The sequence below is a fragment of the Erinaceus europaeus genome, chromosome 10, assembly GCF_950295315.1.
Source record: "Erinaceus europaeus chromosome 10, mEriEur2.1, whole genome shotgun sequence".
Taxonomy (NCBI): domain Eukaryota; kingdom Metazoa; phylum Chordata; class Mammalia; order Eulipotyphla; family Erinaceidae; genus Erinaceus; species Erinaceus europaeus.
Window position 1 is genome coordinate 2,460,246 of NC_080171.1, and position 13,343 is coordinate 2,473,588.

Sequence of the window (13,343 nt, forward strand, 5' to 3'; positions counted from 1 at the left end):
CCGGGCTCACGTGTCTCGTTTCCTGACTGGGCGCCATGCCCGCCCTGCCTCGCCCCCCCTCACTCCCCAAGCTATTCTGCCTGTTGAGCGCCGGGAGTACAAAGCAAGCGAAGCTGTCTCCTGCTCACGCAGGCAGGCAGGGTCTGGGCCATGTCCGTGCGGCACGGTCTCCTACAGCTCAAGTCGCACAGCACCGTGCAAGGACTAGATCTGAAGAGCTTTAGAATCAGAGGTCTCTAGGGAATCGGGAGGTAGCGCAGCGGGTTAAGTGCAGGTGGTGCAAAGCCCAAGGACCAGCGTAAGGATCCCGGTTCGAGCCCCTGGCTCCCTACCTGCTGGGGAGTCCCTTCACAGGCGGTGAAGCAGGTCTGCAGGTGTCTGTCTCTCTCTCCCCCTCTCTGTCTTCCCCTCCTCTCTCCATTTCTCTCTGTCCTATCCAGCAACAAGGATATCAATAACAACAAAAATAACTACAGCAGTAAAACAACAAGGGCAACAAAAGGGAATAAATAAATAAATATTTTTAAAAAAGCAAACATAGTTCTAAGCCAGCCTGCGGTGTCCAGTGTGACTTATGGGTGGCCAGGAGGTGCTCATGGTCCTTCCAGTCTCCGCAGCGGCTTGTTACGTGCCTGGCTGAGCAACAGTGTAGAGAGACTCACCCTCAACAGGCCTGAGCAGCTAGAGAGGTTCCTCAGTGGTGGAGTGCAGGACTTGCATGTGTGGGGCCCTGGACTCAAACACCACCACTGCACGTGCCACAGTGGTGTCCAGTTACCTTCCTTCCTCTGGTAAAATAAAGAAATACAGGAAATGTGGAGTCGGCGGAAGTTCTCACGCGGGACCATGCTGCTTTGCCAGCATTCAGCCCAGGCGTTCCCTGGTGCCCTCTGCACTGGGAGCAGCTTCATGCTGTGCCATCTTCCCCTCTTCCTGTGTCCCTCTTTTCCTTTTCCTTTCTTTATTGGGGAATGAATGGTTTACAGTCAACAGTAAATGCAATAGTTTGTACAAGCATAACATTTCTCAGTTTTCCACAAGACAATACAGCCCCCACCGGGCCCTCTGTCATCCTTTCCCAGGATGTTTGCCTCTGTCTCTCTTTCTCTATCAGCAGCACTCACCCAGAACAGTAAAACCCAGGCAGCGACAAGAACCAAGTGTCCATCACACACTCATGTTCTGTCTGCTCTGAGTGACCCTGCCGGGATGTCCCCAGATGTCCCCAGGCCGGTGCTACACTGTGTTCAGAGCAGTGTTCCAGGCACAGGCTCAGAGCCCTCACGGGGTCACCCCTGTGAGCCTGTTTGTGTGTGTGCCTCACTGCTGCTCTCCTGACGCAGTTTGTACACAGCTGTGTGTGTAAGCGTGGTCACACGGGGGCGGGGGAGCTGCAATCACAAGTCAGTAACAATATGCGTTTCCCGGTCAGGGAAACGGCGCTCTTGCTAGAGCACAGCAGCCCAAGGCACGAGGCCCTGTGTCAAGCGCCTGGTCACTCGGGGTCACCCGCTGAGGAAGCTGCTGCTGGTAGAGCAGCACTGAGGTGTCTCTGCCTCTCTGCTTCTGTCTCTGAAGTAAAAATGGATAGAAACTGAAAGTTGGTCTGAAGGGGCCTGGGAGTGGCGCACCTGGTTGAGTGCACACATTACAGTGCACAAGGACTCAGGTTCAAGCCCCTGGTCCCCATCTGCAGGGGGGAAAGCTTCACAAGTGGTGAAGCAGGGCTGCAGCTGTCTCTCTGTCTCCCCCTTCCCTCTCGATTTCTGGCTGTCTCTGTCCAACGAATAAATAATGATACTGATTTTTTTTTTAAGTTGGTCTGAAAGAGTGGGCTCATGCATGTGTGAAACCCTGGCAGTAATGAAATACTTTTTAAAAAGTTTTTTAAAACATATTTGTATTATTATCTTTATTGGATAGAGACAGGGAGAAGTGGAGAGACAGGGAGAGACAGGTGACACCTGTAGCCCTACTTCACCACCTGTGAAGCTTCAGCCCCCCAGGTGCCTGCTCCCTGAAACAAAGGTTTGTGTCTCTTCATAACCCAGGACACACACATACTGAAAAGACATTTCTTTGTTTTTTTTTCCTCCAGGGTTATTGCTGGGCTCGGTGCCTGCACCATGAATCCATTGCTCCTCGAGGCCATTTTTCCCCCTTTTGTTGCCCTTGTTGTTGTAGCTTCGTTGTGGTCATTATTATTACCATTGTTGATGTTGTTCGTTGTTGGATAGGACAGAGAGAAATGGAGAGAGGAGGGGAAGACAGAGAGGGGGAGAGAAAGACAGACACCTGCAGACCTGCTTCACCACTTGTGAAGCGACTCCCCTGCAGGTGGGGAGCCGGGGGCTCGAACCGGGATCCTTATGCCGGTCCCTGCGCTTTGCGCCATGTGCGCTTAACCCACTGCGCCACCACCCGACCCCCCCGAAAAAACATTTCTTACCAGCAATGCTTAAATGTAAAGCACTCTAAAGTTAACTGTTCTGGTCAACTTCGTGCTGTCAAAAGGCCAGTTGTGGTCTATGTGAGTTGGTTTTGTTATCAATAGGAAAAGTCCCACCCCAAGTGTGCTTCTCAACTAGTGGTTATCACCCCGGCCCACCTTCTCCATGTGCCCCTCAAGCCACAGCTGTGTGGTGAGTCGTGGGCATGGTGGAGCTCACCAAGGAATCGCCCCAGTGCAAAACTCCCTCAGCGGGGCCAGTCTTGGCCCTTACCTGCTGTGTCCATAGGAGAGAAGCTTCTGTCTTCAGGATGTGACAGCTTTCCTGCTGTCCGTCCCCATAGCTTGAGGGATACTCAAAGGAAATAGAGTTCAGGATGGGGAGAAGGCTCAGAGGAATGTAGGCTGTCTTCAGACCTGTGGAAGACTGTTCACAGGTGAAGGGGAATCAGTTGTTGTTGACAAAATTAGAGCCAATACACATGGGTGGGGTCGTCTGCCCAAGGAGGTCAGGTTGGCATCATGGTAGCACCTGCAACGTGGTGGCTGAAAAGCTTTAAGACATAAAGCAGAAAAACTTGCTTAGTAATCAAGAACCTAAAGGCAAGACTAGAGCAGATGAGATTTGGGGTCTTTCTGTGGGAAGAAACTAGGAGGTCTATTTTAGGTCTATTCTAAGGGGCCCATGACTTCACTAATGTTTGCCTGAGCCTAACAGCTAACATGCAGGTTGGGCTAGGAGTATTATTTAGGAAGATAGTGTCAGAGTTGAGGACAGGACTAGAAAGCTGGGTCAGGACAGAGAGTGTCTTCCAAATATGGGGAAAGTATGTAAATACCATTAACTATAAACCCCATCAATCGGACCTAGGGCCCATGATCTATTAATATTTAACATGTGTGACCTCTGCATCCCTGCTACCATGATGCCAGCCTGACTTCCCTGGGCAGACGACCTCACCCATGTGTCCTGGAACCTCCCCTCCCCAGACCCCTGCCCCACTAGGGAAAGACAGAGACAGGCTGGGGGTGTGGATCCACCTGTCAACACCCATGTCCAGTGGAGAAGCAACTACAGAAGCCAGAACTCCCACCTTCTGCTCCCCATAAAGAATTTGGGTCCATCCTCCCAGAGGGATAAAAAACAGGGAAGCTTCCAATGAAGAGGATGGGACACGGAACTCTGGTAGTGGGAACTGTGTGGAATTGTACCCCTGTTATCTTACAATCTTGTTGTTATTAAATCACCAATAAAAAATAATAACATAAAAATAGAATTAGAGCTAGTGACTGGAGACTGCTGGGAGGCATGATTCAAGGAGAGGAATGAATTAAGCTTGCTCTTACCTAAGTCTGGATGAGATTTGCTGTCCATGGCACCCCTAGTATACTGCTTCAAGACAGGCCCTGCCCCAGTGTCCCACCTCCTGTTATAAGATGGCTGAGTGGCCCAGGAGGCAGCACAGTGATAAAGCTTTGGACTCTCAAGCATGAGGTCCTGAGTTCGATCCCCGGCAGCACATGTGCCAGAGTGATGTCTGGTTCTTTCTCTCTCCTGTCATCCTCATTAATAAATACATAAAGTATTTTTTTAAAAGATGGCTGAGACCCCCAAAGATAAGTGAAGTATGGCCACCATCTCTTCCCAGTGGGACGCCAAAGCTTTCTCAGCGCATCATCAGTGCCCTGGCAGCGGCTCCGAAGAACTTGGTGGCACTCACTCCCTCTTACGGCGGCCCAGCTTTCCTCCATAGATTGTGGTGGCGTTTCATTTCTTGATTGTCAAGCTTAAGTTGTATTCTTGCCATAGATTATCTGCTAAGTCCCAGTTTATAGCCTCTCCAGAAGTTCCCTTTAAAAAAGCAAAGTAACAGGGTCCAAAGTGCCAGGACCAGCTTAAAGATCCCGGTTCGAGCCCCCAGCTCCCCACCTGCAGGAGGGTCACTTTGCAAGCGGTGAAGCAGGTCTGCTGGTGTCTAGCTTTCTGTCTCCCCTCTCTGTCTTCCTCTCCTCTCTTGATTTCTCTTTGTCCTATCCAACAAGAATGACAGCATTGACAACAATAATAATCACAACAACGACGATAAACAAGGACAACAAAAAGAAAAAAGTAGGGTGCCACACAGTTCTCACCCCCAGAGCTCCATGTCCCCTCCCCTCCATTGGAAGCTTCCCTGTTCTTTATCCCTCTGGGAGTCTGGACCCAGGATCATTATAGGGAGCAGAAGGTGGGAGTTCTGGCTTCTGTCATTGCTTCTCCACTGGACATGGGTGTTGGCAGGTGGATCCACACCCCCAGCCTATGTCTGTCTGTCCCTAGTGGGGCCGAGCTCTGGGGAGGGGAGGCTCCAGGACACATGGGTGAGGCCGTCTGCCCAGGGAAGTCAGGAAGGCATCATGGCAGCATCTGCAACTTGGTGACTGAAAGGTGATGAGATAGAAAGTAGGAGAAATAGTTTAATGAGCAGGAACCCAGAGGCAGGGCTAGAATGGAGCAGATGGAGTTAGGGGTCTTCTAAAGGTGCAGACTGGGCTCATTCACATGGGTAGTGCACTCTGAGAGATGATCGCATTCCTCAGGTTAGGCAGAAACAACATCTTTTCTTTTTTTCTTTTTTTAATATTAATTTATTCCCTTTTGTTGCCTTTGTTTTTTATTGGTGTAGTTATTATTGTTGTTGTTCTAGATGTCATCATTGTTGGATAGGACAGAAAGAAATAGAGAAAGGAGGTGAGACAGAGAGGGGAGAGAAAGACAGACACCTGCAGACCTGCTTCACTGCCTGTGAAGAGACTCCCCTGCAGGTTGGGAGCCGGGGCCTCAAACCGGGATCTTTGCACTTCATGCCACATGCGCTTAACCCGCTGCACTCCCGCTGGACTCCCCAGCATCTTTTCTAAATGACTCTTTATTCTTCTAGAAATGTTTATTTATTTATTCATATGAGAGAGAGAGAGAGAGAGAGAGAACCAGAGCATCAGCCCCCATGTCCACTTGGTCGATTCCAAATTATATTCCTCCATGAGGATCATTTCTGGAACCATCTGTTCCACCCCGGTTCCATGGCTGCCAGTTCTTAGCAACATCGCCCCGCCAGATATTCGTCGGGATGTGGCATCATCTAAGTTCATTTCCCACGTCTATGCTCGACCGGACCTGCCAATATACACGGATATCTTCGCCCACCCTGTCCAACGCTTGACGTCTCGTCACCCAGTCTGGTCCCCTATGCCTACACTGAACTTCTCTGTTCCAGACTCTTGGAAACAGAGTTGGCAGTCAGCTGAGGTAAAGAACAAACACCTCATCACAGACCCCTGCGAGCGTCAACCCGGCTTTGACCTAGCACGTTATGACTGGGCCCTCCTCAATCGCTATCGAACAGGCCATGGCCGGTGCACCGCTATGTTCCATTGCTGGTGAGCCAGAGACGACCCGAACTGCCCCTGCGGCTCCAGACAGACTATGACCCACATAGTCAACGACTGTCACCTCTCCAGATTCAAAGGAGGTCTCGAAACTTGACATCAGGCTCAACCTGACGCTGTTGACTGGCTACGGAAGAAGGGCAAACGCTAGAAGAAGAAGTCTAGCACACAATACTGAGGACTTAACTGGGACCTCATTCTTGAGAGCCCAGTATTTTTTTTTTTTGCCCCCAGGCTCCTGAAGGACATTTTTTTCCGTTGTATTGGACAGGACAGAGAGAAACTGAGAGGGAGAGAGACAGAGAGACATCTGCAGACCTGGTTCACCACTTATGAAGCTTTCTCCCTGCAAGTGGGAAGCCAGGGGCTCAAACCCAGATCCTTGTGCTGGTCCCTGCTACATGCATTTACCAGGTGTGCCACCAACCGGCTCCCTAGAGTCCACGGTGCCACCTCCTAAGCCACACAGTCTCTCCTCTGCTTGTTAAGTGTCTCTTCTGTTGTGAACCTCTACAATTGCTACCCGAGAAAATATTAGATCATTCTAAGAAGAACTGAATCTTCTGACAGGCTCTGGAGATTTCTAAGAGGCCTCAGGGTCTGGGTCCTGCCCTGCTGTTCTGACCTCTTTGTGCCCGTGGCAGAGGCTGCCTCTGCTGATGTCTGACAGGGAGTGTGTGGTGAAGGGCGAGCTCCAGATTCTTGTTCTTGTTTCTGTCCCTAGGAAGATACACTGATTAGCCGGGCTCATCACAGAAAGTGCAGACTTACCATGGGATTATCTGTCGTTCTCTCCTCCTCTTCTTACTCTCGGCGGCATTGTAGGAGAGAACACTTAATTCTGGTTGAATGTCAGCTTGGATAAACATAGAAACAAACAAGAAAAGACTGAAGATGTTGTCCTAGGCGGCCAAGGCAGATTCCAGTACAGCGCAGACTCCAGTCAGCATGTCTCAGTGCTAGCGCTCAGCATGCAGGGGCTGTTGGGGAATCTACTATCAGGGTAGTGCGGCTAGCGTCCTGACCTGGACCCTGGGCTCCGTAGTCACGAGGTGCAGAAGGCATTTTCTGGCATAGTCAGATTATTTCCTCCTAACATCGAGTGTTCAGATTTAAATAAGGTATAAATGAGTCCACATATCATCATTAAAAAGGAAAAAACTCATTAACAGTGTCTGCCTCAAAGTTATCATGCAGCTAACTTAAGACAATAAGTTTTTTATTATTATTATTTTGTTTTTAAAAAAGAGACATTAACAAAACCATAGGATAAGAGGGCTACAACTCCACACAATTCCCACCACCAGATCTCCGTATCCCATCCCCTCCCCTGACAGCTTTCCTATTCTTTATCCCTCTGGGAGCATGGACCCAGGGTCATTGTGGGATGCAGAAGGTGGAAGGTCTGGCTTCTGTAATTGCTTCCCTGCTGAACATGGGCATTGACGGGTTGATGCATACTCCCAGCCTGTCTCTCTCTTTCCCTAGTGGGGTGGGGCTCTGGGGAAGCGGAGCTCCAGGACACATTGGTGGGGTTGTCTGTCCAGGGAAGTCTGGTTGCATCCTGCTGGCATCTGGAACCTGGTGGCTGAAAAGAGAGTTCACATACAAAGCCAAACAAACTGTTGACCAATCATGGACCTAAAGGCTGGAATAGTGCAGATGAAGTGTTAGGGGGGTACTCACTGCAGACTATTGTGTACTTTTGCTTTCAGGTATATATTTTGCCCTAGTTTATGGATACATGTGAACATATGCTCTGTCTCAGGGGACCTGGTCTATATCTAGGTTTTGGGACTTTGTTAGGAAGTGAACCACCTGGAATGGAATTAGAGAATGCTATGAAAGGAAAGGTCTCACCTGAGTAATGAGGGTGAAGGGTTGTCATTCCACACCTGATGTCTCTGAACACAGTCTGAAGTGAAGCATGCTGGGGTGGTATTCGTTGCGTTGATTAGGTTGTGATCGGCAGATGCAATATTATTTGATATGAATTGAGAGCAGCATGCAGGAAAGTGGGCCCCACCCTAAGATTCGAGGACTGGGGGAAATATAGGCTCTATAGTGGAAATGTGAGGTTCCTGCTGTCTTAGGGTTCAAGAAGACAATAGATAGTTATTGTTGTAATCACATTATTTGGTAATTGGGCTAACTTTGAAAAGTCCCTTTGTTAGGATTTGCTGTATAATACCCAACATCACCATAATTTATGTCCTTTGACATTATCTGTATATAGCTGTGCCACCGGTTGCTTCTGTTCTCCCTGGTCTAGGCTTTTGAGAGTCAGCATATCAAAGACTCAGCCTATGTATTAAAAAGACTCAGTCTGTGCTTTAAAAAGTTTGAGACATACAATCAATTTTTCCCCTCTTATATTAATTAAATAGTGATTTATATGACTACAAATTAATAGGAGTGTACATAAACACCATTCCCACCACCAAAAGACTGTGTCCCATCCCACCCACCCACCCACCCACTCCACTCCCTGCCACCCCAGGAAACCAAACATCCACCCTCCCCCTCACCCCAGGGTTTTTACTTTGGTGCCCTACTCCAGATTTAGGCAGATCCTGCTTTGAGTTTCCCTTTCTGTTCTTTCTCAACTTCTGTTGATGAGTGGGATCATCCCGTACTCATCTTTATCTTTCTGACTTAGCTCACTTAACATAATTCCTTCTAGCTCCATCCAAGATGGGTCAGAGAAGGTGGGTTCATTGTTCTTAATAGCTGCATAAGACTATAAGTTCTAAAGCCCCAGCCACACCACCCAGAACTTTGCAAAGAGGAGACCGTGACAGCATTTACAGCTCCATGGTTCAGAGCTCTTTGATCTTTAAGTGTATAAATATGAAATATCCCGATTGCAACAACTCTCTTCCTGCTGCCTGCAGATACTTCTGCTGTGTCTGTATTATATTTCAAGAAGTTTCCCTTTTATCTTCTTGGCTAGACACTGGAATGTCTATCCCTTTTGAATCTGGGTTTTAAAAAGGAGTAGGAGCTGGCAGCCAGAAATCACATGTCTGCCGCCTCCCTAAATATAAAGCTCTCCGGGGCCCTTGCTGGCCTGCACACTGCTCCCAGTGCCCCTGGCCCTTCCTGGCCTGCACACTGCTCCCAGTGCCCCTGTCCCCATTCCCAGGATGGGGGAGGAGGCAGGCTCGCAGCATGAAGGACCTTTGAATATTTGCCAGGGTCTGTCCACAAGTCCGGTCCTGGATTTTTGAGGCTGCATCTCTGGTGGCTCACAAACAGTGCAGAAAACAGCTTGGAGCTCCTGATCTGATCATGGAAGAGTGCTCATGGTTTTGCTCAAAGCACCCACAGTTCCTTGTATACAGGAAAAAAAAAAAAACAGCTGGGTGGTTGCACCCCAGCCAAAGATGTGTCTTCACAGAACCTCCTCCTCTCGGCAGCTCCACGCAGAAGTGGGGAACGTGGGGGTGTGAGTGCTACGTTCAGAGCAGCAGCCTGTCAAGCGTGTGAGGCTGCCTGTGAGCAGTGTCCCTGGGTCCTGAGTGACAGGAAGGCTGAGGGGGCTAGGCTGCTCACGGGCAGCAAGCTGCTTACACCCCTTGCCCAGCTGGGCCTTGCTCCCACCATCAAATCTTCAGGGGGCCACAGGAGCCAGTGTTCCTGAAGGAATAGCGTCGCGGTGTGTGATACAATGTCAGAGACGTTCCCCACAAATGTGCTTTATGTGACTTGCCTTTCCTGTGGGTGAGCTTTGTCTTTGACTCATTAGGAAAACATTTTCCCTCTAATGTCAGTTGGAGTATTCTGCATTAATGCAAACAATTATTTTTTAGGCATTTGTATTTCTTACAACTGAAGATGGATATTCGTGAAGGAAGGTAATGAGAGTCTCTGCATTCTTCTTGTCCTGTTTATTGTCAGACGAGAAAAAGTCCTGACCTTAACTGGAGGCGTGTGCATTTCTGCTGCGGCGCTGACTCTAAATAGAGGAGGCTTGTGGGTGCAACAGCCCGTGTGCCGTGCCGCTCTTGACTTCTGTTTTTAACGCAGTCTTGACTTAGAGAGACTAAGGGTTTCATGCCCCTTTACTTTTATCCAAAATGTTCTTAATTTTTATTGCAAAAGGTACTGTTATCTTCCTGGGAAAGACCTGAGAAGTTCTAAAGGCAGAGGGGCACTCTGAATAACAACGTGGGGTTCATTCAGGAAGACAGGTCAGACCTGTGTATTGCAACATCCCCACCTCTGTGCCCTTAATACCTACCTACAAATGACTGGCTCTCCTCCCTCTCCCTCCCTCTCCTTCTCTCTCTCCTTCCCTTCCCCCCTCACATTTTACTCAAGAACATGACGACACGCCCATGACTTAGCACTTCTTATCATTGGGACCATGCCACTGACTGCAAGTCTCTGAGTGTGAGAGCAATGAAGAGGAGGTCCCAGATGGGAGGCCACCTTCTCCCCAAACCTTACCTGCAGACACACTGGTGGGACCAGCATTATCTAAGCCCCTTCGCCTCCCCTCTTGTGTCCTCTCTGTGCAGTTCTGCTGGGAACTAGTTTAGAGCCCTAAGCGTACTTCTGCAGGGAGTCTGCTGTCTTAGCAGGGAAACGAGACGGGAGTCCACCAACACATAGGACCGGACTGGCCAGTGCCAAGCACAGCTGTGACCAGGGTTTAAGAGAAGGAGATTGGGGTTCAGGTCAGAAGAGTCTTGGTGGGTAGCCGTGATGAGCCAGCACTGGGGTTGGTAGAGAAATGAGCCGAATCTCCCTGTGCCGTGAGAGGACACTCCACCCTGTGTGGACAGCTCCCACCAGTAACGGCACATAAAGGACTTCTGGGCATGTGGGGCGGTGTGTTTAGGCTAGACTTGGACGTGCAGTGTTTGTCTGGCAGACAGAGACCAGTTAGTTGGTTTTTTTTTTTTAGATAGGACAGAGAGAAATGGAGAGAGGAGGGGAAGACAGAGGGGGAGAGAAAGACAGACACCTGTAGACCTGCTTCACCGCCTGTGAAGCGACTCCCCTGCAGGTGGGGAGCCAGGGGTTCGAACCGGGATCCTTATGCCGGTCCTTGCGCTTTGCACCACGTGTGCTTAACCCACTGCGCTACCGCCCGACTCCCAAGACCAGTTAGTTTTTAAAAGCAAGATGTGTGTGGCAGGGACAGGATCTTCAAAAGCAGTGTCACGGGAGCCGGGCAGTGGTGCACCTGGTTACACACACACTGTAGTACGCAAGGACTCAGGTTCAACCCCTGGTCCCCATCTGCAGAGGAAAAGATTCATGAGTGGTGAAGCAGGGCGGCAGGTGTCTCCATCTCTCTTACCCCTGAATGTCTCTCTGTCTCTATGCAGTAATAAATAGATTTTAAAAAAGAGTTTTAAGATTCTCAAAAATCAAAAAAACACAGAAGCAGTGTCACTATATAGAAGAAGGCTGGAAGGGCGCCCTGAGGAAGGCCACACAGCCATCCACCCAGAGACTGCGGGCAGGGGAGTAGAGGCAAGGGCGCGGGGCACAGGGCGGTCAACACTTAGAGATGAGATGGGCAGGGAAAGCAGTGCCTGAAGTGCTTGACGGTGCCATGCTCACAGAACTAGAGAGTCGCGTGTGGGCCAGCACACCTCCCACTCGGGAGGAGTGGACCCCTTACCCAGCACAACCAGCTGCCCTCCAGACTTCTGTGCTTGAGCCTCACCTCCTCCAGGAATGGGGAGGGAGGGCCCTTGGGAGAGGCAGTCTCTGCACCTTCCGGGGTTAACTTCAGGTTCAAAGGACCCACCCTTTCAGGACTCAGGATGCCTCTGCAGCAAATATATATATATATATATATATATATATATATATATATATATATATGTTATTGGATAGAGACAGAGAGAAATTGAGAGAGAAGGGGGAGATAGAGAGTCAGAGAGATGCCTGCAGACCTGCTTCACCGCCTGTGAAGCAACTCTCCAGGTGGGGAGCCGGGGTCTCCAACCGGGATCCTGACTCTGGTCCTTGCGCTTTGCACCACATGCGCTTAACCCACTGTGTTACCGCCCGACTCCCATGTTTGTTTGTTTTTTTCTTTCTCTACACACTAATTTGTTTTCCCACAAAGATCTCATAAGCACTTGCTGTGAGGTGTGCATTGTGCGCTGGTGGTCAGACAAAGCAAGGCTTCTTCAGTCTGGCTCTCCAAATCCTGTGAACTGATGATGTTTTTGTTTTCCTCCTCTCTAAATCAAGTGCTACTTGTTAGTTTTCTGTGAGTCCGCAGAAATATGCTCAGGACCATAAGCAGCCCCAGAGCACTGGCCGCAGGTCTGTGGGCAGCTCTCACCACCGGGGTCTCCTCCCAGGCCTCTGCCCGCTGTGTGCTCAGGTGGAACCTGGCCTGTGTGCGATGCCCCTTCACCAGACTCAGGCATGGAGCTGCATTTTCCTGCCCTGGTTTATTTGCATTGCCAGTGCTCGGTATCTCCATATCTCCTTGCCATTGGGGTGAATGCTCTGACCCTAAAGCTTGACTAGAACACAGCTATGCACACACCTCCTTCGCTAGGTGACGTCCTTCAGATTTCGACCCAGGAGTGGTGTTTCCAGCATCGTTCTCAGGAAACGGGAAACATTCTTTGGCTATCTCTGCATGCGGGGTCATTTAGAAGACCTGGCAGGAGAGAAGGGACCCTAACATTGGGCAGGCTGCCTTTCCAAGCAACTGCAAGCCCCACATGGGCACAGCGGACCAGAAGGGGGCCCCTTGCGGGCCAGCCACTTGGTCAGAGGGGTGGTGGTGGTGACCCGGCTCTTGGCTGCTGCCCTGGAAACAGCTACCCCCTGTGAGGTAGCTGAGAATGCTTTTCCAGTCCTTGCTCTGTTGGGTCACCCCATCCTCCTCCACCGGGCAGTGAGCCCTGCTCCCACTCCACACGCTCCCCTCTGAGGCAGGAGTCACAGCAGACAGAATCTACAACACAGCTAAGTCAGCGAGAAGTATGTGAGGAGGGAGCCAGCAAGCTACAGAGAAGACAAAAAGCTCAGCCTCCAGTCCAGGGCTTCCTTCTAGCTCCTAGTAAGAAAACCAAAAGGTTATTTCCATATATTGGAAGTTCTCAAAGGGAAAATAGATTTAGGAATATTTTTAAAGCTTTATTTTTTTTTATTTATTACGTCTTGAATAGAGGCAGAAGGAAATCGAGAAGAAAGAGGCATAGAGAGAGAAAGAGATATCTGCAGCACTGTTTCACCGCTCTTTAAGCTTTCCCCCTGTAGTTGGGGACTGGGGGCTTGAACCTGGGTCCTTGTGCATTATAGTGTATTTGTCCAACTGGGTCCACCACCACCGCCCAGCCTCAGATTTAGCAGTCTTAAGCACTTATAACCAAAGTATTTTTCTATTGCTCTCTTAGAGAGCGGGTATTCAAGAGTCAGACTCAACAGAAGTTAGAGATTGCTTAGCCCTATGAAAGTCTCCCATTTTGGGTGGGGGTAA

The 13,343-nt window shown here is 49.8% G+C and overlaps 1 protein-coding gene across 2 annotated transcripts in view; it reads left to right on the plus strand.

Annotated features, from left to right (window-relative positions):
* Positions 1-13,343, plus strand: part of PTPN3 (protein tyrosine phosphatase non-receptor type 3) — a 191,608-nt gene that overhangs the window by 96,429 nt on the left and 81,836 nt on the right. For both annotated transcript variants that reach the window (XM_060199033.1, XM_060199034.1), the window contains exon 6: positions 9,691-9,735. In XM_060199033.1, the coding sequence (XP_060055016.1) occupies positions 9,691-9,735 (45 nt within the window). The remainder of the gene's footprint in view (positions 1-9,690; positions 9,736-13,343) is intronic.